Below are 24075 nucleotides of genomic sequence, written 5' to 3'. Positions count from 1 at the left end.
TTCTCATGGGTGTGAAAGTCTGAAAAGGTATAAAAACAGATGTAGCGCTGCTCAACCCCGACGTCATCTGTGATCCTCTCACTCAGAAGAAGCAGAATGTCACTAGAGTTCATTTCTCCCCCGAGGCCCAACAGGCCCCGCTTTGAAATCCACTAGATCTGGATTTTTATTAGAATCTGTAACACATACACACAATATCAGTCTTCTAAACAATTGTGATTGTTTCAAGATCCACAAGAAATAAACAAACAGCTCTTATATCTGCCCCCTGATCCAGATCTTGGGGTCGTCCTTGGGTCAAACCTCACCCCTCCACCCAATTTGATGGAAATCCCCTCAGTGGTTTTTGCGTATTCCTGTGAGCTACCCAACAAACAAACAAACAAACAAACGGGGGTGAAAACATAACCTCCTTGGTGGAAGTAACGAGCTAAGTTGTAGAACTGGAAGACAAATCTGGTTTTTAGACGTATTTTTCTGGATCTTAAATTTTGTTATAGTAAAAAAATTAAGTCACCATTGGCTTTGCTTTCCTCTGTTGGAGAAAACTCTCAACATCTGAGGATCTCAAATATCTAAGGATGAAAAAGAGGAGCCGTACAAGTAGAAGACTATTAGACCAAGAGGAAAATCTAAAAAGTATAAAAGACAATGAGAGCTTTTGACTAAATAAGAGCCTCCAGCTGTTCCACCGAGGCTCCACCCCTCACCTGAATGTTTCCTATTGTTATAAATGAGGTCGATCTCCTGCTGCGTTCTTCATACGTGAAAGGAAAAATCAAAATTTCTGGACATTTTCCTGAGCTTATGTCTGAAACCACAGCTTTAAACCAGTTAGTCAATGTCTTCAAACGTTGGCCACAGAGCGACAGGGGAACCTTCTCCATCGAGGAATTAGCAGGAGACCTCTGTGGTCTTTGTGTCTCACGGCGAGCTCCACAGTGTCTGTATTGTGTTAACGGGCAGATTCCCTCGCTGACACACAGACACACACAGACACACACAGACACACAGCAGCCAGCTGAATGTGTCTGTGTGATAAGTCCGAGCCTTTCATCCCCTGGCCGCTCGGACGCAGACGCAGACGGGTCAGGGTTAATGACAGGCTGTCACTGCACCTTTAATGTACAATGTGTTGAGTCAAGGCTGTTTACACCCACACACACACACAGAGAGGTTCTCATCTCAGAGACCTTGAAGAGAAGGATTCTGAAGAAGATGAAAAGCTGTCAGGTTCTGATTATTGTGTATTTAAAGATGTTTTAGATGTATTATGGATTTGTTCCCCCCCCCACACACCAGGGTGGGTTCATAATCCATATCTGTTGCGCCCCCCCCCCCCCCCACACACACACACACACAGAAACTAAGTATGAACAACATTTCCTCTTGGTGAAGTCCGACTGTAACGGAATACTTGTTAAAAAGAGAAGAATGTGCTTTAATTTGTCAAGGGGATCTGAGCTGACAACTTTAGTAAAGTCCACTATAACAACCTTCCAGGGCCCCTGACCTAGGGAGGGAGTGACCTCTGACCTTATTTGGGCCCCTTTTATGAGGACTTTTTTTTTGGGGGCTCCGGCCAGATGGCTAAACTATCAAAGGGTTTTTTTTATGAGAAAAATCTGCAGGCGAGAGTGGAGGAGTATATTTATCTCATTGTGTGCAGAGAGAAGACTATAGGTGAGTGGAGAGAGTTCTGGATGCACAGGGGGGGGGGGGGGGGGTGGTGAACATGTCAGTTTATGAATCATTTAATACATTTTATCCTGAATTAATTAGCTATTTTTCATATTTATCTCAAACACAACCTCATTTATTCAGTATCCAAGATCCCAACCTTATATTTTTACAGATTTTAAACACACACTGGATTTTAAATATGTCTCTTCCACCATCGGCAGCTTATGCATTATCGCTGCCGTCCTTCATCTGCAGCCAGCGCTACAGAGAAGGATATTGATTTCCTGTCATAGTCAGGTGCTGGTCAATATGGAGTGAACAGACCGGGGCTGTCACGTCTTCAATAATCATTTTTTTAAAACCAGTGTTTGAAAAGATGTGACAATCGCTGGAGAACGCGAATGGCTGGAGTTTGTGTGTCTGTGAGAAGGGGAGAGTTGTGTGTCCCCGGGTCGCTGTAACTCTCTCATCACTCATGTGGCGTCTTTATGAGCGATGGGCCTGTTTTGTTGGATTGGGTTTCTGGGGAAGCATTTAGGGCTCGTCTGTGAGCGGAGGGAAATCAAGAACCCGGCGTAAAGCATGAACGTTTGAGGTGCAGATACATCAGGGCATGTTTCTAAGAATTCCATATGAGCTGATGGTAAAGAAGCCAGTTTTTTCCCAGCAGCCCCCACTGGTGACCACCCCACCCTGCAGGGGGGCAGGGAGCCGATCTACACAGCTGAATATTCACACAGCTGTTTTGGGCATTACCTGTTTGCTGCTGTCCTCAGCTTCTCCCTGAGAGGCCGCTCATCATCCAACAGGAGCCGGATCATCTCCAGAGACGAGCTGGAGGAGGACTCACTGGAGATATTGTTAAAATGATATTTAAGGATTTATCTTTTGATTTAGCTTCTGACTGTGGTTTTGTTTTTGCCCCCGTCCAGGGAGGAGCTGGTTGATCAGTCATTTTGTAAAGTTTCTAGCTGTAATCGTATCTAACGGAGAAACCCAAGCTGTCGTGGGCTCGCCCGGGTTTTTAATGTGGCCGCGCCCTCTCCTGATTGCACTCAGAGGTCGAGATCTGAAGTCACTGGAAGCAGTTAAAATAATAGGAGCTGACCATGTGGTTGAGGTTATGAGACGGGAAGGGACGGCCCCTTGTTTTTTACGCAGAGCCGAAACAGACCACTTCACCTCCGCGCTGTTAGAGCCGGGATATATGATGATGAAGTGCAATTTATGAGGTTTGCACCCGTCGTCATTAACAGATCTCTGTGCAGTGTGTGAAGGGTGAAGGTGTGAGGCATTGTGGGTATTATTTTGACAGCATGCGACACAGTTTAGCTCTTTAAAGACGTCTTCTGACATAACATTTGAATTCCGCTGCAGAGATCTGGTGTTTGTGTTTACAGGACATCGACACCAGTCGTATATCAGTTCATATATGATTAACTTATTTCAAAAGTTAATCATATATTAACTTTTGACATATTTGTCGTGACCGCCACTTGTATTTTCAATCTATTGACCACATAATATAATTTTAAAGGAAAGATACTCCAGATAAAAACTGGAAAAAAGAAAAAAAACTCAGCTTTCTGGATCCGATTAAACTAATATCTTTGTTTGTTTATGTTCCCCTGCAGCTCATGCACACACACACACACACACACACACACAGACACACACCCCTGCTTTCAAAAACACTGACTTGCACAAACGCACACTGGCTCCAGAAAACTGTCTCCACCCACTTTCATTCACAAAGAGAGCGTGGGTGAGGGAGGCGGGGGCCTGTAGCTACCTGGAGCACAGTGGGGGGGGGGGGCTGCACAGGAAGCCACTTGTTTGTCTGACTCATGTCAAATATCCAGATTATTAAAGATCATAAACAGGTTTATCGACACGTTTCCCTCCAGGAGCCCTTTGCTCCGGGTCAGTTCCACGTCACAGTTTGATTTGTGTGTCTTTCAAATGAGCGACAACCGGTGTTATGAGGCAGATCCTTCACCTTGAAGTGTGTTTCTTTTTCCCAGTTCCAGTGGTAAAGCTCCTGAAGGTTCCCAGCACAAAGAGCCCTGAGCGCCGGGCAGCCCACCCTGCAGATGGCCGGAGGATCAGAGGCTGTCAGCACGCTTAAACGAGCCAAGAGTCGAGGCTTCAGCCCTGCGGGGGAGGACAGAGCATGAATGGGGCATTTCCACCTCACTCTAAAGCCCCCCGCTGGGCATTTGTAAAATGATTTGTGGCAAATTTGTTTAATCAATATGGATGTGGGGGTTTGGGTGCCCTCCTCGGACAGGAGCCTTTCTTCCCCCCCCCCTCCTCCCTCCTCCCTCTCACTTGTAAATGCATCAGCGGTCACAATGTGTTAGGAATCCTCAGGGCCTGACTCTGGCTTTGTGTTTGTGTGTTTGTCCCTGTGTGAGTGTGATACTGACGGGGGGGGGGGGGGCATACCTGGGAGGACAGAAGTTATTGATCAACGCAGGACTTGTCAAACGACACGGAGATTCAAACTAGTCCCACGAGTTTGGACGCTTCACTTTGCAGCTTCTTGCAGTAGATGTCGAGTTTTGGGCTTTTTCTGAGTCAAGACCCTAAAAGTGAAGGATGTCATATGTTGTGGAAAACAGAGATTGTGGGGCTACACAAATAAAATACCACAAGTTGTGTTTAGCTACTTGATATTTATCAGTAATTTAAGGTGTAATCTCATTTTAACTTTTCAATTTTAGTCCAATTTCAATATTTCTTCTGAACAATCTTGATCATTTTCAATTCACATTTCACATATGCTGTTTACAGTGTAAATATCAAGTCTATTTTTCGTTTTTCCTTATGTTTAAAATGCATATTTACTTGTTTTTTCTTTATATTGCTTTAACAACACAACTTTCCTTTTATTCTTTCTAATAAAGCTTGATCTTTCCTTATCTAATCAAAATTTGAGATATTTATGGATGCTGTTTGTGTAGTGAAGTCGTGATAAACCCTCACAACTCCCAGGTTCCTGTGTGTCTCCTGTGTGAATGTGTTGTTCCTCTCCGGACTGGCAGGTGGCTTCATTCCAACTCAACCGTGACCAAGGACAAAAGACACTGTCGGGTTTTCTCCTTTTTGTGTAACTGGCGATTTACAGTTGTGCCTCCCATAAAGTAACACACCCTCTCTCTCTCCCCCCCCCCCCTCGCACACATTCTCACAACCACAGCTTTGCTCGCTCGTCTTCAAGCGGAAACATTTCAGTTGTGTAGAAGATTTTAAAAGAATTAGAAACATCCAGTGATCAAAACAAACAAACAAACCTATGAACTCACAAACAGACACATCTCTTTGTTGTCGCTCAGTGTTTTAGGTTCATTGTCTTCTCCCTGCTCTGTGTTGTCGGCCCCTGTTCATCCACCTGTTGCTTTTTATTCCCTGTTGTGTTATTTAATCTCAAACTAAATCCTCCATCACAGGAGCTCGGCCCCGATTATCATCGACCGCCCGTCCAGCTGGAGGTTTCTGGCACTTCCTCTGGAATTGTGTTTGCCTTTTTTTTTTCAAACCCTGCGCCGCACATAAGAACGTTTGTCACACACTTTGCACCCCCGCTGAGCTGAATAACTTCAACAGGCCCTCTCTCTCCCTCTCTCTCTCTCTCTCTCTCTCTCTCTCTCTCTAAACGCTGTGCTACCGGCGCTCACCACACCACAGGTCCTGGACAGATGTTGTCAGAATTCCTAATTTCTTTCTCTCTCTCTCTCAGCCTGTCACTTTTGAAAAGGGGGGAAGCAGGACAGAAAATAATCCGCAGAACATCCTATAAGTCTGAGTGTGGGGGGGGGGGGGGCAGCAGATGTGGGTGTGGAGGGAGGGGGGGGGGGGGGGGGGCACTAGGCCTTCCCAAGGCCCATCTGACCATTGTTCAGCAGAGAAGCCATTGCTATAACAACCATAACACACTCTTATCCATGTCCCTGCACAACAACAACAACACACACATCACAGATTCTCTCCACTCACCGGACGAGAAGGAACCAGAAACACTAACTCGTCTTTTTATTGACGTTTTCTTTTCCCTCTTTTAAACAGAATCTTCTCTCAAACCGAACCTCCAGAGAAATCAATGAGGAGATAAAACGTTTTCAAGGGTTTGAAAGTTAGAGAAACTCCTCGTCCTCCAGGAAACGGGAGAAAACGATTTTTAAAAAGTGTCCGAGCGTGAATACAGTACAAGCCGGGGGGGGGGGGGGGGGATTATGAGTTTCTTTCAGCCTTCACAGAGAGAGAACAGTCGATACGTCCGAGCTCCACAGCTGTCTCTGTCAATGGCTGCTGTAAACCCACATTGAAGAGGCCGGAGACCCACCAGGTGTCTCTCAGTGTCTCAGAAGAAGGACCACAGTCACGTTCAAGTGCCTCACGCTTCATTTGTATTCAGCTTACGGCTCCTCCAGCACCCGAGGGCCCTTCTGAGGGACGGCCTCACTTCAGGCTTCACTGAGGGTTCTGTTTGAGTCTTGATCACTGATGGAAACTGGTATTCTGATATTAACCTGATTAACCAGTCTGAGTAGGAGACTGTCAAGTTAAACATCTTTTTCTGATTATCTGACCTGAAGGAAATCGTCCTGGGGTAGAAGCAATAATCAAATGAAGACATGTGGAGGTTTCTGACCTTTTTCACATTATGTCAACATCTTAGTCTCATAATTACGTCCTGTTGGAGTTTTGACAACATTTTGCATCATTGACTTCAGTTATTAACTGAAAAAACACCCCAAAGTATTAAAAGAAACCTGTAGCATCGATATTAAAGTAATCCAGGTTGGGGTTTTAAAACTTGTGGAATAATGTTGGATATACTGGACAATAATAACAGGAATATGAAGGGAATACTCTATCGGCATAATAAATCAAATGTCTTATTCTGAATGAGGTCAATAGTAAGATTTCAAGAGAGTCTAAAACAGTCATGTTTTCTAAATAACAAAAGCTAAATGTCCCTAAATCTAAATATGTTTTTTAATTTTTTTTAAACTAAAACTACAATAAAAAACACAGAAAAACCAAAGTCTTGAATTCAATCCAATAAGGAAATAAGTAACGACCAAACAATTTTTTTTAATATTCAGCAAATAAGCATAGGTAATAATAATACAATGATATGAAAACATTTCTCCAGAAGTTGGATATTGTGTAACCTCTTATCCTTATCTTATCGCTGTGATAGTTCAAAACATTACTTGTTCCAAAAGTAAATCAGTCCTTCAATGAAGTTTAATGAAGCTTAATTTTTCCCAGAGGTTCTTAATTCTCTCCAGACATCAAATATGCGAGACACACACTCCCAGTCCCCCACCACACACACACACACACACACACACACACACTGAAATGAAGACATGTAAAGGATTGTGTAAGTGTCTCGCTCTCATAAGCTAATTAGAAGTGAGGGAGGACTGATGTCCTGCAGCCCCTCCGCTCAGGACTTCCCACCCTGTAAATGTTTATGACCCCGGCCCAGATTGAATCTGAGATTTGAAGGATCCCCCCCCCCCCCCCCCCCTGTTGACTCACAGCTTGACGGTGACTGCCATCTCTTTGTTTATTGTGTTTCAAATCTCCTCAAGTTTGAGCCTCTTCATCCCCAAAACTGAAAAAATCTGATCGAGACGCGTGTCGATTCATATTTTAATAAGTTGTGTTTTTTTTTTTTTTTCTTTAAAAACATTTCTAAAGGTGTTTTTTTTTTATTCAGCTTCACTTTCTCTGTAAATATGCGTCTTCATGGACTCGTCACGGCGGCTGATGGGAGTGAGAAGTGGACACAGTGGGGTTCCACTGGTTCCCAACACTCTATTGTTTATTGATGGAGGCAGTTGTCGTAGTCACGCAACAACAAAAGCCCGACTATTGCTGTGTTTACCTCTGCACAGGAACCACTGGGCAATTCTCCATTAAATTACAGCCATGTGTGGGCCACTGGTCTCTCCCCTCACCCGCCTGCACCAGAGACACACACACACACCCACACACACACACACACAAACACACACACACACAGGGTTGAGGAGGATATTACACTGTTACTGCCTCTATAAACCAGAAAGCCCTGTGTTGGATTTCCTCCCTGTTGCTTCAACATCTGTATGGAAATGTCAGGAAATGTGTGAGCAGATGTCCAATAGTTACAAAGATCTTAAAAAAAAAAGAAAAGAAGTACTGTCAACAAACTAAATCCCCCCCCCCACCCCCCACAAAAAAGAATAATCCATGACCGGAGCAGAAGTTGTTTGTGGAATGCTCCCGGCAGCTAATTTCCTTCAGCCCCCCCCCCCCCCCCCCACCCCTCCTTCAGTCAACGGTGTGAGACAAATAAGTCGTCTTGTTATCTCCCAGCTCACAGATCTGGTTTGAAGACGCTCATTCGTCCACTTCCTGCTCCACCGAGGTGCTACGACTGTTTCCAGCAGAACTTTAAACATGCAAAACGCGTCTGAGGGATTGGATTGTTGTGTCTTTGTTGCATTTTACAGCTAATTAAAGACACAATGATCTGTTATGAGTGATGTGTTGTGTTCAATGTTGTTCTACTACAGAAAAAGGGAAGTCTCTTCTTTTTTTAGATCCTCCATATTACAGCTCATTGAAAAATCCACGATAAAAACTTTCATAAAACATACAAATATATTTAAATAGTCAATTTTCAGTGAATGTATTCTGTGCACAAATTTGAATTCACACTTTACAAACGTAAAAAAAACCATAACAATGCAGTTTTCAGTGAATGTTTGTGTGCGTCTCTTTTCTACATCACACTTTGGGAAGTTGTGTTGTCGTGAAAACACAACTTACATCACCACATCTCAAACATACTGTTAAACTGAAGTATAGGGACGTACAAAAAACATAAAAACAAATACATTTGTCATTTTAATCCACTGCAGAAAGTCGTACCCGCCGTGTTTCCACGTGCACAGTTATCCTGCAGCTATAGTTTGGCAAATAATCCTTTTCACAAAACAGCCACCATCAGTGGGTGAAAAACAATATTGGCGCAACAGACAAACATCCAATACCTTTCACCCCGATGCCCTCAGCCTCTATTCTAGGCTGATGTTGCCGAACAAAGGACTAAATACATGTGTTTGTGAAAAGAAGGACATTTGAAAGGCCGCTCGCTGATCAATAACTAAAACAGTCTGACACTACAGTAATTGCCGAGAGCCTCCATACTTGTATTTGCCAGATAATGCCATGTTTAGATGACGGCGGTAAACAAAGTGTGACGGGGAGAATCACTGAATAGTCTTCACGGCGCTCGCAGGAAAAAAATCAAGATGCATTGATCTCCTATAAGTGAAGCTTGTGTCGTGAAGGGACTGAAGCGACTGGAAGAGAAAAGTACAGGTCGTCAGAGAATCAGAAGAAGGTCGCTCGGACTGTTTTCATTTGTGTCCTCAGCTTTACTTACGCTTTCCAAAGGGAATCAAGGGGAGAAACTTTTCCCTTTGTCCTTTGTGTGAGCTCAATGACGTTGTTTATGACTACTGGGGGGGGGGGGGGCACCTGAAGAAAACCAACACAGGATCAAATAATCAAACAGGATCTGGGAAATACACTCAGTGGCTTTGATGAGCATATATGAGATAAAAGCATAAAACTGTTCTTTTTATTGTGTTTGTAGTTTGTTATTGTCAATGTAACACTTGTCATGTGTGTGATTTGAATATCAGGGGCTCAGGATTATACTGAAATATCATCATGGATGTGAGACGAGTTAGGTTTTGTGGGTTTATTTACAGAAATAGTTGTTCATTAACTATTTGAGCTTTTCAGAGCGATTTAAAAAAGAATGCTCCTTTTCTCTCATCGAAAAATACACTATGCAAATAAGTTATATTAAAAAAGTCCAACTTCTTGACAGTAATTAGTACATCTCAAGTGTTTAATTGTTTTAATGTTTCCATATCACACTATAATCGACTAAATTTCATATTTTAAGTTTCTTGTAATGTCACAACTGAGAAAATAGTCTGAAAACAAACTGGAAATACAGATGAGGTGACAAAGAGTAAAACAGAGAATTGAAATGTCATCGCTGATGTAGGAGGAGTCAGGCTTTGATGTTATATTATGAAGAAAAAGGTTGATCATGAAATATTGAAATTTGAAAATCTGCATTTTCAGAAGGTTTTCATAAATGTGTGAAGACATAAAAATACTCAAATAAAATCAAATAACAGTTTTTCTCTGATTTGATTCTTTATCCTCGTCATAAACTCGAGTACAAATACAAAAATATACAAATATCCTAACTTCAATTGAGGCAGAACATACAGTTCATGTGAGAATCTGTGTTTTCATAGACCTTAAAGAAATATCAATATTCTGAATTCAGTAATACTGGTAGTTTGTCTCTGGTGTGGTTTGTTAAGTTAAAAGGTAAATAAGCTTCTTTCTGCCATTGATAAATTCTGAATTTCTGGATTTCACTTCACCAAAAAGCCAATTTTTAAGGTGTAATTGCAGATTTGAGGTTTTCATACCGACTTATATCGATTTAATTTCATATCTGAAGCAACTTGTTAAAATAGAAATCGTATCATTCTTTTCAGCCACTTTTATTAAAAAAATAAAACGTGAGGCTCGTTATCACACTGATGTGAGTTTGCCTTTCATCTTTTAGGAAGTCCTAAAAAGACACATGTTCAATCCACAATTCCTCAGCAAGTGTTGGGCTGTTATTGTTTGTCCACTGCAAGGTCGTCGTAAAGCAAAGCAAATGACACATCTGTGAAACTTAACGTCTCTCCATCTCTCTCTGTTGTGTAAACTCCAGAAGGCATCAGGGGGGAGGTGTGTGTGTGTGGGGGGGGGGGGGGGGGGGGGGGTTTCTAGATATAGAAAACATAGAGAATACGTTTCGAAGGCCGTGTCCAAGCCGCTGTGTTGGCCAGTTGCGAGGCCTTTCAGTGAAGGTTGACTATTGTCGGATCCGCAGCCTGGTCAAGGACACAACGTTGTGTGTTTGCTCTGTGCAGTCGTTGTCGATTTGTCTTTTCCTCAACAACAAATGAAAAAAATAGATAAAGAAATGACATAACTGGGAATTGACCAGCACAGAATGGTCAGAATGGGTCCGAGGGGAGAGAAAAAGCCAAGGACCCATCGGGTTGTGTAGTCGTGTGGCTTTGAACGCACAAAGCACACAGCGGCCAGGTCGACAATGCTATTTCCACCTTTACTGTATCGGCCTTGTTACTCTAGTTGACAGAGAGATAGGTGGTACGCCCGCTTTCCCCCCCCAGTTCCCACACGCTGCCCTGCTTTACGAGCGCACACAGTTTGAGTCGCTCAGATTGAACGTGGAAGAACCAAAGTATTCAAGCATCGTTTGTTATTGGGGCCATAAAGCGTCTAGACAGGACTCCCCTCTTTTCTCCACCTTCAGCCGAGCCTTTAAAGGACATTTGTTTATCTGAATGTATTGGCTCGTCTTTGTCTCGCACTTATCAGCTGTTGGATTATATAACACACACACACACATATACACACACACACACACACATACACACAAACTCACACAGGAGGTATTTTAAACTGAGATTAATCTGGAACAAGGCCGGTATCACGTCAAAGTTATTTATAATAATGACCTAACAGGGTTTAAATCAATGTGGCCTGTTTTCAATGATTGTTGTAAGTTAGTGTTTTGATTTTCAGTTAATGTTTGAACTTTCCACATAATGTTTTATTCTAAATAATCAAGATTACAGGAAATGTGAGTAGGCCTTTTAAAAGCAGCTCACTTTTCTCTGACTGAAAACAAATACATGTTCAGTGTGAAATAATAAAAATTTTTAAAAGGCTAAAACTGACTAAACATGTGATTTCAGCTGTTGAATGATTATCACATTGACTCATCCACTCAAATCTGTTTTATTTGCATTGCACCAAGTCACATGAAACATTATCTCCCGGGTGTTTTGCTTATTGAGGTCGAGACATTTCAATATCACAGAGAAACCAAACAGTTCCCACAATGAGCAATCAATCAAGACATTAATCAATAGTCTTTAAACTCATTCATTTAGTTTTTTATTCTTTGTCTACATTTGGATTAATTTTCACTCTTACGAACAATCTCTCTATTATATTTGAAATGTTAATTGTGCTTTATAAATAAATATGCTTGAATAGATTCATTAATAAAGATAAATAAATCAAAATTTTTGTGAAAGGAAAAATTACTGCATGTATGACACTTATATGAAGTATGTGATGTTTTCTTTATATGTAAATCTCGTTATATCACAGTTTCTTATTAGTATATAATGAATATGTATCTCAAACAGACTCGTAGCCGACCCCTCAGTGTGGTACGCTCCCTGGTTTGTCACGTTCCCAAATAATAATTCTGAATTATAAAAAGTTATAAAATTGTGTATATTCCACGTAAATTTGTCACACACTGGAGCTGATCTCTGTTTGCTGCTGTGAACGTCCTGGAATGTTTTTGCTTCACAAACCGTGTCCACAAGGTGAATGTGGATGAGAAGCAGAACCTGCAGCATCATTCCAGTATCTTCTTACTGGTGCCAGCACAAAACACCTTTGTTTCCCATTAGGCTGAAGAGTTGCACCGGCGCCGAAACCGTCCAATCACATTTGTCATATTTCCTGACATCTCTGGACAAGACATATGACATATTCAGCTTTTATCATAAATAATGCACCGCTGCAAACTGAATTTAATGTGGAGCCTAACAAGGTTTAACAAATTAGCAGCAGAAAACTTTTACCCAAGTTGTTTTTACCTGTGTCTGTTTGTGTGACGGATTTCGTAAAAACTACGAAATAAATTTTGTATGATTTTACGTAGATTTTTCAAGAAATAATTCACTGAACTTCATTTTCTTCTATTCAAGATTATGTTTTACATCAAATTAATCATTTAGGATATTGGAGCACTTTCTTATTTCTGTTATATATCTACTGTAAGAGCTCATTTTTAGGCCTAAGGGGAGCTTCTCTGTAAATGTGCACGTGAGAAACTGAACACAACTTTCACAGCAACTGTGAACAACAGACAAAAAAACAGGCACATTTCAGTTTCTAATGTACATACTGTTTGTCCGTTAATGTCTTCTGTAAACAAGCATCATACATATTTAAACATGTCCGCCTGAAAACATGTGCAAACAGAGTTAACATGTGTTTGTATACACAACTGCAATGTACATGGTGTGTGCACAGAACTTAACTGTTCATCTGTCTATCTATCTATCTATCTATCTATCTATCTATCTATCTTTCTATCTATGTATCTATCTATCTATCTGTACATCTATATATCTATACATATATCTATCTATCTATCTATCTATCTATCTATCTATCTATCTATCTATCTATCTTTCTATCTATCTATCTATCTATCTATCTATCTATTTATCTGTACATCTATATATCTATACATCTATCTATCTATCTATCTATCTATCTATCTATCTATCTATCTATCTATCTATCCATCTATCTATTTATCATCTATCTATCTATCTATCTATCTATCTATCTATCTATCTTTCTATCTATCTATCTATTTATCTATCTATCTATCTGTACATCTATATATCTATACATCTATCTATCTATCTATCTATCTATCTATCTATCTATCTATCTATCTATCTATCTATCTATCCATCTATCTATCATCTATCTATCTATCTATCTATCTATCTATCTATCTGTACATCTATATATCTATACATCTATCTATCTATCTATCTATCTATCTATCTATCCATCTATCTATTTATCATCTATCTATCTATCTATCTATCTATCTATCTATCGGTATATCTATCTATCTATCTATCTATCTATCTATCTATCTATTTATCTATCTATCTATCTATCTATCAGTCAATCTATCTATCTATCTATCTATCTATCTATCCGTCAATCTATCTATCTATCTATCTATCTATCTATCTAACCATCCATTTATATAATATGAGTAGACAGATGCAATACATTTAATTATTCAAAATCTAAAGATTTAAAGACCTTTATTCTCTACCTGACAACAAATATATGGAAAATATAATATGAAATAGCAAAAGTAGCAGCATCAGCAAAGAAGCATATAGAATAACTGATCATAAAACCTTTCACATGAATGTGACTCTCCCAGTTTGTTCAACACGTCTGTCAAACAGGATATAACAGGTTCAAGCTGCCCATTGCTAAAACCAGTATGATGCAGAAACCAGTCCTGTATGGAGCCGTGTTAATTTCCAATGCGTGTTATTTTTCAGCAGAATATTAAAGAGCTTATCTAAATAGCTGTGGGACAGTAACTGACTGGTTTCTCGGTGTAAACTGGAAAAAGATCACACATGGATTTGACTGAAAGTAGAAATATAATAACCTTGTTTCCATGGAAAAACAAAACTTAGATCTTATCATTAGATATTTATTTCTGTTGAAAATTATTTAAAAATCTTTAAAATCTTGTGTTTTGCTTGATATGTGTTGAAAGAAGGATTGTGTAGTTTTTCTCCTTGTACTAGTTTTGTCTGTTGTGTTCATGTGATGAAGACTGTGATGGACCCCAGGAGGAATAATGTTCATGTTGGTGCTAATATGGATCCTAATGAAGAAACTGTATATACACATGGACAATAACTTATAAAGGATCATGGTGAAGAGTCCCTGCAGGAAGTTACAGGATCCGGAAGTTAAATCATTAGAAATCCATTTCTGTTGAGAATTATTTAGTTTTGCCTGATATCTGTTGAAAGAATGATTATGTAGTTGTTCTCCTGTACTTGAAGGATTTAATGATGAGCTGGTTTTGGTCTGTTATGTTCATGTGATGAAGACTATGGTGGACCCCAGGAGGAATATGGATCCCAATGAAGAAACTGTATTTATAAATGGACCGGAACTTCTAAAGGATCATGTTGAAGAGTCCCTGCAGGAACCGGAAGTTAGACCCAATCATGAACTTTCATCCCAGCCTCGCTCTCCAGTGATTCGAGGTAGAAACGTGAACTCGGGCCTCACAGAGTTTTAAGTTGAAGATGAACTCCTCTTCTCTTTCTGGGTGTGGGTGTAACTCCTCTCCCTCCTCACGCTCCAGCAGAGCAGCGGTGAGTCGCGGTGCTCCTGACCCAGCCTCCCTCCCCGCAGCCCGGCCACTCGCAGCCCTCCGCCCGCCCCGCGCCGCGCTCATCAATGGGCAGAGCATTTGAATAATGTGCGAGGCACTTGGGCCGGAGCCAATCAGCTGTCGGGCCACCGTGATAAATCGCAATGCATTATTGATAATAATAATCACGTCCGACATGCGCATTTCCAACTCGAGGGGGGCCAATTTTTTTTTTCCACACGCGCACAAGAATCCGGTGAAGAAGCAGGGCAGAGGGCGAGCTAGTTGCCTGTGACTCCTCGCCCCCGAGGGTCGTTGCACCATGTCGAGGCGCAAGCAAGCCAAGCCGCAGCACATCGACTCCGACGAGCCGCTGGACCACGGTGAGTTCCGCTCTTTACGCACCGGGGCTCCGGGGCTCGCACGCGTAAAAGCTGGCGAGGGACCGAGGGACCGTGCGTCCTGCGCCATTGCTTGTGTTAGCCCCCAAAAAAACTCAAAGTGGGAAAGTTTGTGTCATCGTCGCTCTTTGACCTGTGGAGCTCAACTTTTTTTTTTTTTTTTTTTTGAAAGGGACGAAGCTGGGACGCGTTCGGGGGGAAATAGTTCTTAAATGCGAGGACACACAGGTGCCCGGGGGTTTTAAAACCTGCGACACGGGGACGTTATAACTTTATAATGGGACTTTAGTGTCCCAGTCACCAGGTTGGACCCGCATCCACTGGTTTGGACTGTTTCCATTCGTGGCGGAATCTGAATTTCACCTTAATTGACTTGTGATTTGGTTTTTTGTGTTCATCCACACGCACCGTGATCAGATTTATGAATCCACTCACTGGCCTGTTTGTGTTTTAATTCAGCTCACATTTGATTTATCATGAACCATCACTTTTTAATAGTGAAATATCACTGCGTAAACTTTTTGTTCTCTGGATCAAGTATTGTTATTATTATTATTATTGCTGCTGCTGGTGCCAAATGTCTATTCCTGGTTCTCCATACATTTTGATATTTGTGTGATTTGTGTTTGGGAGCTTTGGGAACAAAGGTGCCTCGGAAGTGTGTGAAATGTGAGTCTGCAGCGAAACTGACCTGGAGGCAATAAATCCCCCAGTTTAATGCATGACTGTTTCCTTTCGTACATATGTGGAGAGGTGGGGGATGGAGCCTTCTCTTTTTTTTTGTGGAGAGACTGGGTGGGGGTGCGTTTTTGGTGTTGCCATATGCAAGTTCCAGCGTTGTTGAAGAACGAGCCCACCTTTTATAATGGGTGGGGGTGTGTGTGTTGGGGGGGAGGCAGCTATCACCGGTGGTTTGAATGTGGAGTTTTTTTGACTTGAGGATGAAATGTGACTTTTTGTGTCGTGGCTCCTGAATGTTTGATCTGACCTCGTGTCACGTCCCCACCTGGAGGTGCACACACACACACACACACACACAGTCACACACACAGAAACACACACACTGCTCCAGCTCCTGGACTGGATCTCAACCAGTTCTGATTCTTCTTACTGGAAGCAAATTGTCCCATATGCTCCTGTGCCCCCTCGTTTGAACTCTCCCCGTGGAGCGACAGCCTCGTACTGTGCGTGTTTGTGTGTCCGTGTGATAGTGTGTGTGTGTGTCTGTGAGCCGGATCCGTGCGTGACGTCTCTCCACGGATGAAAACGCGATGCAGTTTGAAACTTGTTCTCATTTTGTGCGTGATACCTCCCGGTGAGCAATTAACAAGTCCCACAGTTTCCCTGGGCAAATGCAAACAGGTGGTCCCCCCCCCCCCCTTCTCTCTGGGGGCATTAGCATTTAACAATACACCCAGTTGTGAAATGGCCTCTTGGTTAGCAGACAAATTAAAAAGCTCACTTATCAGGCTTTTCACAGGCTGTGAAAATACTTTTGAGGTAATCAACATCACATCACCCCCCCCCCCCCCCCCCCCTCTTTCTCTGTCCTTTCATTCCACGTTTGCATAGTTAAAACTCGGTCTCTGCAGATTGTTGTCGACTTAAATCTGGGACATTAAATGTAGAAGTCCTGAAAGTTGATGGATATCCATTTTTATCCTCTTTTTACTGGTGGCTGGTGTTGAATAACTGGGGACCAGTCCGGCCCCACATGTGGTGCCTGTAACGGATCTGATATTTTAACAAGTGGTCGGGGGCTGATTTCAGAAACACAGTAATTTAATGCCCTTTGGCTCTTTGTCCTCCTGGACAGTGCTCTGGGTGGTGTCAAAGGTAGATGATTGCCCTCTGCTGGCCCTGTAGACAACAGGCCAGTACAAAGCCCCTCCACATCCCAGTGCTGTGACCCAAAGGGGGCTATGTTACAAGGTTGTGTAATCAAATACACACAACATGCTAAAGTCTGAAAGGTTCCTGTGGAATATAATCATCAGACTTTCACAATTGGGACAAATGTTCAACATGATCCTTTTAAACTCACTCGTATGCTTATTGATGCCTAACAGCAGAAATCTTTGTCAAATCCTAACTGAAGTAAAGAGTATAAATTAAAACGCTGCTATCCTCTTGTTTCAGGGATTCCTCGGGACGCTGGAGCCGAGGAGGCTGGAAACGAGATGAAGAGGATCAGAATGGAGGAGACCAGAGTCTGCAACAAGTGTTGTGCCGAGTTCTTTGATGCAGCGGAGTTTCTTGAGCATGAGAAGAACTGCACTAAACGTCAGCACGTGGTCATCATGAAGGACCGAGAGGGCCAAGAGGGGCCGGAGGAATACTCACACGGCTCTCCCGAGGGTCTGACCAGTGACCACGACGATAGCCAGTCCAGTAGTCACTCCTTATCAAACGCTAACGCCGACCATCTGGAGCGAGCCGAGGAGGAGGAGGAGGAGGAGGAGGAGTCGAGCATGAATGCAGATGACTCGGGACAGCAGGATCATGGAGACATGTCTGGTAGCCCCGGGATGACTTTCAACCCCTCACCCCAGATGCACGACTCCAACGTCACTCTGGAAACCATGCCAGACACCAAAGTTGCCGTCTCACAACATTCCTCGAGCAGCTCGTCGCTGGCCTCGTCGCAGGAGACCATGCAGACCATCCCGATGATCCTGGAGCAGCTGGTGTGCCTCCAGCAGCAGCAGCTCCATCAGATCCAGCTCACGGAGCAGATTCGAATCCAAGTGGCCATGATGACGTCGCATGGTCTCCAGGGATCTGTCGGGGCGGTCGTGGACCCCCTGAAAGCCCTCGGTGCACATCTGTCTCAGCAGCTGTCTGCTGCAGCCGCCCTGATAGGAAAGAGGACCGGCAGTCAGAGCCTGTCCATGGAGACGATGAAGCAAGGTAAACTCCCTCTGCCCCCGGGCGGCTCTGCCTCTCTGCCGGGCTCAGTGACTTCTAAATCAGACATTTTCAATGGCCTTCCAGATCTGGCCAGCCGTTTACCAGCGCTGACGCCCCAGTCCTCCAGTGGCCTCGGTTTCCAAAGCACCTTCAACGGTATTCAAGAGGGAGTGGATTCCTCCAAAAAGGTGAAGGCGAAGATACCGATCCCCGCCCCGGAGTTGAAGGTCGGAGACTCGTTATACCGGCACAAGTGTAAGTACTGCGGAAAGAGCTTCGGCAACGACAGCGCTCTCCAGATCCACTTGCGTTCCCACACTGGCGAGCGGCCCTTCAAGTGTAACATCTGTGGAAACCGCTTCACGACCAAAGGAAACCTCAAAGTGCATTTCCAGCGACACAGAGACAAGTACCCGAACATTACAATGAACCCTCATCCTGTGCCGGAGCACCTTGACAATATCACCACCACCAGTGGGATTCCATTTGGCATGTCTATACCCATGGATGAGTCCAACATGACGGAAATCAAGCCCGTCCTTAGCCACCCTGCAGCCGGGTTCCAGCCGTCACCGACACCCGTGTTCAAGTCTGCGTTTGACAGCTTTGTAGGGGACCCATATTCCCAGAGACCCTCCCCATCGGCAAGGGATAGCCCTCAGTCTGCTCCCACTCAGGTGTTTGCTCAGGAGACAGGACCGTGTCATCATCAGAAGGATGCTAAAGAGCTACTGGGACCACTGCTTCATATGAATGGCAACTCTCACCCAGTGGAGCACAGCTCTGGGACGGCGAAACTTCAGCAGATGGTCGACGGCCTGGAGAAGAGGACCAGTGATCCCAATGAGTGTGTCATCTGCCACCGGGTGCTCAGCTGCCAGAGCTCGCTCAAGATGCACTACCGCACCCACACCGGAGAGAGGCCGTACAAGTGCAAGATCTGTGGCCGCGCCTTCTCCACCAAGGGAAACCTCAAGGCTCATTATGGGGTGCACAGGGCCAACACTCCTCTTAAGATGCAGCACTCCTGTCCCATCTGCCAGAAGAAGTTCACCAACGCTGTGGTTCTGCAGCAGCACATCCGCATGCACATGGGCGGGCAGATTCCCAACACCCCAGTGTCAGAAAACCAGTTTGAAGAGGCCGAAGCAATGGAACAGAATCTATCAGAGGAGAAGCACATGGACAGCAATGGTTTTGACGCCAGCTTGGAGGATCCGGAGCCGGAGCTGAACCACGAGAAGCCAAACGACCCCTTGGAATCCCTCCCACCTCCCACTGAGGAACAACCCCTGCAGCTTGCCCCCCCTGTGGTGTTCTCCAGTCTAGATATTCTGAAGAACCTCACCTCTGCTCTTGCACTGAAACGACAGACCAGCACTGCTTCGGAGAGCGAGGCCACATTCAAAGAATCCCCGTCGGCTCCCAGAGAGCCCGAATATCAGAATGGCCGTAGTCCAGCTATTTCTGACTCGGCCATGTCTTTTCATTCATCCTCCCCGTTGAACAACCAGGTGAGCAGCAAGTCACCGGAGTCTGCTGTCGAGGACTTCACCTATAGTAGACCAAAACTCGAGTGTGATGCCGGCACTCAAGAGGGCACCGAGTCAAGTGGAGCCCTTGACCTCACAGCATCCAGCAACTTTACCCCCAGAGCCATTAAAGAAGAACCCGGCATGATGTTCACTAACGGAGACTACGGTGGGTTTTATTGACTCGAGATAAAAGTATTTAAAAGAAAGCTGTCCCATTAAACATGAAGATCTAATTTTACTCTTCTTCTACAGTTCCGAGCAACATGTCTTTCATGAGGATGCCGTCGAGTCTGGCCAGTTTGGAGATGAAGATCCCCTCGGAGAATCCCCTGGGCCCTCACGGACTGTTCAGCTCTCACATGCCTCAGGGAACAGCCATGAACTCCTCCATGTCCTCCGCAGCTCGCCGGTCCACCAAGCAGCACGTGTGCAACGCCTGCGGCAAGAACTTCTCCTCGGCCAGCGCCTTGCAGATCCACGAGCGCACTCACACGGGGGAGAAGCCTTTTGCCTGCAACGTGTGTGGCAGGGCGTTCACCACCAAGGGGAATCTCAAGGTTAGTTACAACTGTCTCAGTCATTCGAACTGGGATCTTTGCAATAGAGCTTGTTTGATATGGGGCAGATACAATAATGGGAATATACATATTGCAATGGCTCCAAAGATGCTCTTTCCAGACTCTACATTTAAAGATTTGGGATTTGAAGGCTTTATATTTGACAGTTTAGCCACAAACTTCACTCTAAATCACTATGAATAAAATAGAGGGAGGAAAAAATGCTACTAAAGTATTTTCTACATTAAATTTAAACCTAAATGCTCGTCTTCTTTATTAAAAATAACTTTGTATGATGATGTATCCAAGGTTTTGATGTGATTGTGCGTTTTTTGTTTTCCAGGTGCACATCGGCACTCACATGTGGAACAACTCCTCCCGCCGTGGTCAGCGTCTCTCTCTGGACAACCCCCTGACCCTGATGGCGATGAGTGCCGAGGCTCAGATGATGCCAGAAATGATGCAGGCTCCCCAGGAAATGGGCGCCCCCCCCACCCCCATGAGCTTCGATCCGTCTCTGTGGAACCAGTACGCTGCGGCCTTCAGCGGCGGCCTGACCATGAAGACCAACGAGATCTCGGTCATCCAGGGCGGGGGCATCCCGCACCCCGGCAGCCCGGCTGGGGGACTTCTCATCGGGTCCACCGGGGGCCTCATGAAGATGGACGGCTCCCACTCTGGCTCCGCCTCGGTGGCTGAGATGGAGAAGATCAGCTCTGACAGTGTGCCAAAATCCCAGTTCCCTCATTTTATGGAGGAGGGTAAAATTGCAGTCAATTAGGCTTTTTGCAGCCATTTGCCAGTTTGTTACATGAACTCACTTTTTTTGAATGTCTCACTTTTTTTTTTGAATGAGGTACAATCAGTACTCTGAGAAAAACCTTTAGAACTCTGCTTAGATTGGTTGAATTTTTCCAGTAAGTTCATTGCAGCTCTCTCCTTCTGAAACGATTCAAGTGTTATTCTTAGTTGAACTTGATATAACTACTGTAGTTGTATTTTATTTTATATAAATATATATGCGGGTATTTTTTTTTTTCCTTGTGATTTTTGTTTTGTTTGCTGTCTATCCAGAAAGTTTGAATGTATAACTTACTTGAAACTGCTTTAACTCAGACTGTCTCCTAGATACTGAAGGATTTTGACTTTAATAGGAAAAGTTTCAGGGCGAGACTCGAGTCTCAGTGTTCGGAAATGATGTTGTAGTTAACCGTGTGTGTCTAATGACTACTCTCCCTCCTATTGTGTGCCATAGGTTTTACTACATTGTGCATTGTTGAAGTGGTAAATGTCGTCACGTCTCATTTTGAAAGGGGCTTCGGGTTCAGACTGAAATAATATGACGCTGTCTTGTCTGTTTGGAGCAAGTCACAACAGTCGAGTCGTCAGTTTTTGGACAATGCAGATCACAACATATAGAGACAGCTGTTAACGACTCGAACCCCTTTTTGCCAAGTGCCTGATCTGAGCTGTGTGTGTGTTGCTGTTGTCTCTCACTGATCCGGTTTACGTTATGAAGGCTCTGCTGGACTGATAAATTCATGTAGTACAGTGTAGCATGGCATGTATTTCAAAGTTTTCAGTTTACAAAAGTCAGTTTCTCATCTTCTACATCCTCCACTTGTGTCTGCCGGGTCAAATTAATTAATTTGGCTGTTCCTACGCGCGATGTTCTCATGCCTGCACTTTATTCAGGTTTTAGTTACAGTAACTGTTTTATTTTATAGTTGCATTCCAGTTCCACTGCTTCACTGTGACGGCTGCACGGGGGGAAAAGGGGCAAACCAACAATTTTGTCGGCTTTTTCCTTTCCTGTCGAGGTTTTGTTTGCAACGACCATTTAGAGCAACTGTCCAGACTTTTCAACTTGTAGCATCATTTAATTTATTTATATTCTAGACACTGCTTGAGTTCAGGGGGGCAAGTTCTACCTCGTTTAGATTTTAGTTGTCCTCGGTACCTCCTGCTCTCAATGCAGTGCTCTGTATATTCTCAGATACATTCGTGGGCATACGACAAGGTTGTTCCTCCTCAGCCTGCTGAGTGGAGCAGTAATGAATGTATCACTGGACACTTTACACAACTCGGAAAGGTCAGACTACTTCGTGGGCCCCTGCTGTACATTCCTTATCGATATGCATTTGCCAAATTGTGCCTTTCTTTAGCAAACGTGTCAAAACTGCTTTCAAGTTGTCTCTACAATTCAAGTCATGTTGAGCCGGTTTGGCTTGTTTACAATGTAAATTTTTTTTTTGTTTTTCAAATGTTTCCTTCACCTCCAATGTTTTCTGATTTTGAAAAATAAAATCAGGGTGACTTTTTTCAATACTTCCACTGTCTTTACTCGAGTACTGTTGCCCAACACATTTAAAGCAGAGCCCACCCGACTACAGGCTGATGCCCTCTCCAGTGCAGCAGCTGAAACCCTGTGTATCCGCCCCCTCGTGCTAAATTCTCTCCCAGTAAATCCTTAACGCGTCTGTTCACCTTCAGATGACCTCATGACACCAGGAGCCATTAATCACTTTGCATCCTCAACAAAAAATATTTGCATCTTCAACTGAAGCTTCCTCTCGTCTCATTTGTTGATCATTCATTTGAGCTCAATTTATACAGTGAAGCTGTTTGTGTTGTGCTTTGACTCTGTTTAATGGTACCTTTTGATTCATAGTGTCATAATTAATTCAGTCAGACAACATTCAGAAGACAAGTTATATAAAAACTATAAGTAAACATTACTTGTACTAACATCACATACTGCGGTGCCTCTTCTACGTAATGGTAAATACTGATTTAATTATTGCTTTTACCAAATTGGTGCACTCAACATTTTACATATGTTTTAAGCTGTTGCAAATTCTGTCTTCATTTAGTTCTAAAAGTAAATGACCTGTGGTCAAATACTCTAGTATTATACAAAGCATACTGTACTAGTACGCTGGTCTTGAATAAGCCCAAATACTTGTACAACACCCTTTGTTTCAAATACTTTTTCACCACATATCAGAAACAGTCATGTTTTTTGGGAAGTATTAAAAGCAGAATGTATCCAGAGTACAGTTTAAGATACCTATCAACAACAGTCTTTAATATGTCACATTGGGTTATTGTCACTTGTGTTCAAATTTAAACAAGATCTTTGCTGTGGGTGGTTGAGTCGGAGCGAAGTTGAGGTATTAACTATTCGGTACTTAAAAAAATACCTGAGATACTGAAACATTAGTTTGAATGAGTAGGCCATTAACTTAAGATAGGTAGTTATGTTACGATATAAGTTACTATTTTGAGTTAGTAGGTCATTCTTTTCAGATACTAAGTCATTATTTTTGGGAAACTAAGTTGTCATATAAAATACAAATTCGTTATTTTGAGTTATTATGACTGAGAATCTAAAACTATTGACTATTTTGAGATTCTCAGTCATACGTTTCAGTTGGTTATTCATTATTTTCAGATAAGTCGTTTTGATGTAGTAGGTTAATATTTTTCAGATAATTCTAGATAACTCTGGATAACTCTCTAGAATACTAACATTGTATTTTGAGAAACGATCTCAGTATTTTGAGATACTTACTCATTATTTCATTATTTCAAGTTTCTCATCATAATGACTGATGAATGATTTGAACTATTTGGGCTTCCATACTAAGGAAATGAGATAATAATATGCACGATGATAATGATATTCAATGAGATAATTATATGCAGGATGATGATATATGAGATCATATTGAATATGAAATAAGTCGATAATAAACAATGTGATAATACTATTCTATTATAGAATAATTTGCACTTTTATAGTAAAATCCCAGGTGATAATAATCTTTTTTATGTAAATGCAG

At 42.9% G+C, this 24075-nt stretch overlaps 1 protein-coding gene across 1 annotated transcript; it reads left to right on the top strand.

Moving 5' to 3' along the window:
• The first annotated feature begins 15082 nt into the window (after positions 1-15082).
• On the top strand, positions 15083-22541 carry sall4 (spalt-like transcription factor 4). The gene is made up of 4 exons (XM_053424959.1): positions 15083-15210; positions 17368-19839; positions 19926-20230; positions 20574-22541. Exons 1-4 carry the CDS (start codon positions 15150-15152, stop codon positions 21009-21011), a joined length of 3276 nt encoding a protein of 1091 aa, XP_053280934.1. The 5' UTR covers positions 15083-15149; the 3' UTR covers positions 21012-22541.
• Positions 22542-24075: the final 1534 nt, after the last annotated feature.

Source organism: Pleuronectes platessa, chromosome 6, assembly GCF_947347685.1.
Source record: "Pleuronectes platessa chromosome 6, fPlePla1.1, whole genome shotgun sequence".
In the NCBI taxonomy this organism is placed as follows: Eukaryota; Metazoa; Chordata; class Actinopteri; order Pleuronectiformes; family Pleuronectidae; genus Pleuronectes; species Pleuronectes platessa.
The sequence above is the reverse complement of the archived record's forward strand: the minus strand, read 5'-3'. Positions and strand labels throughout refer to the sequence as shown.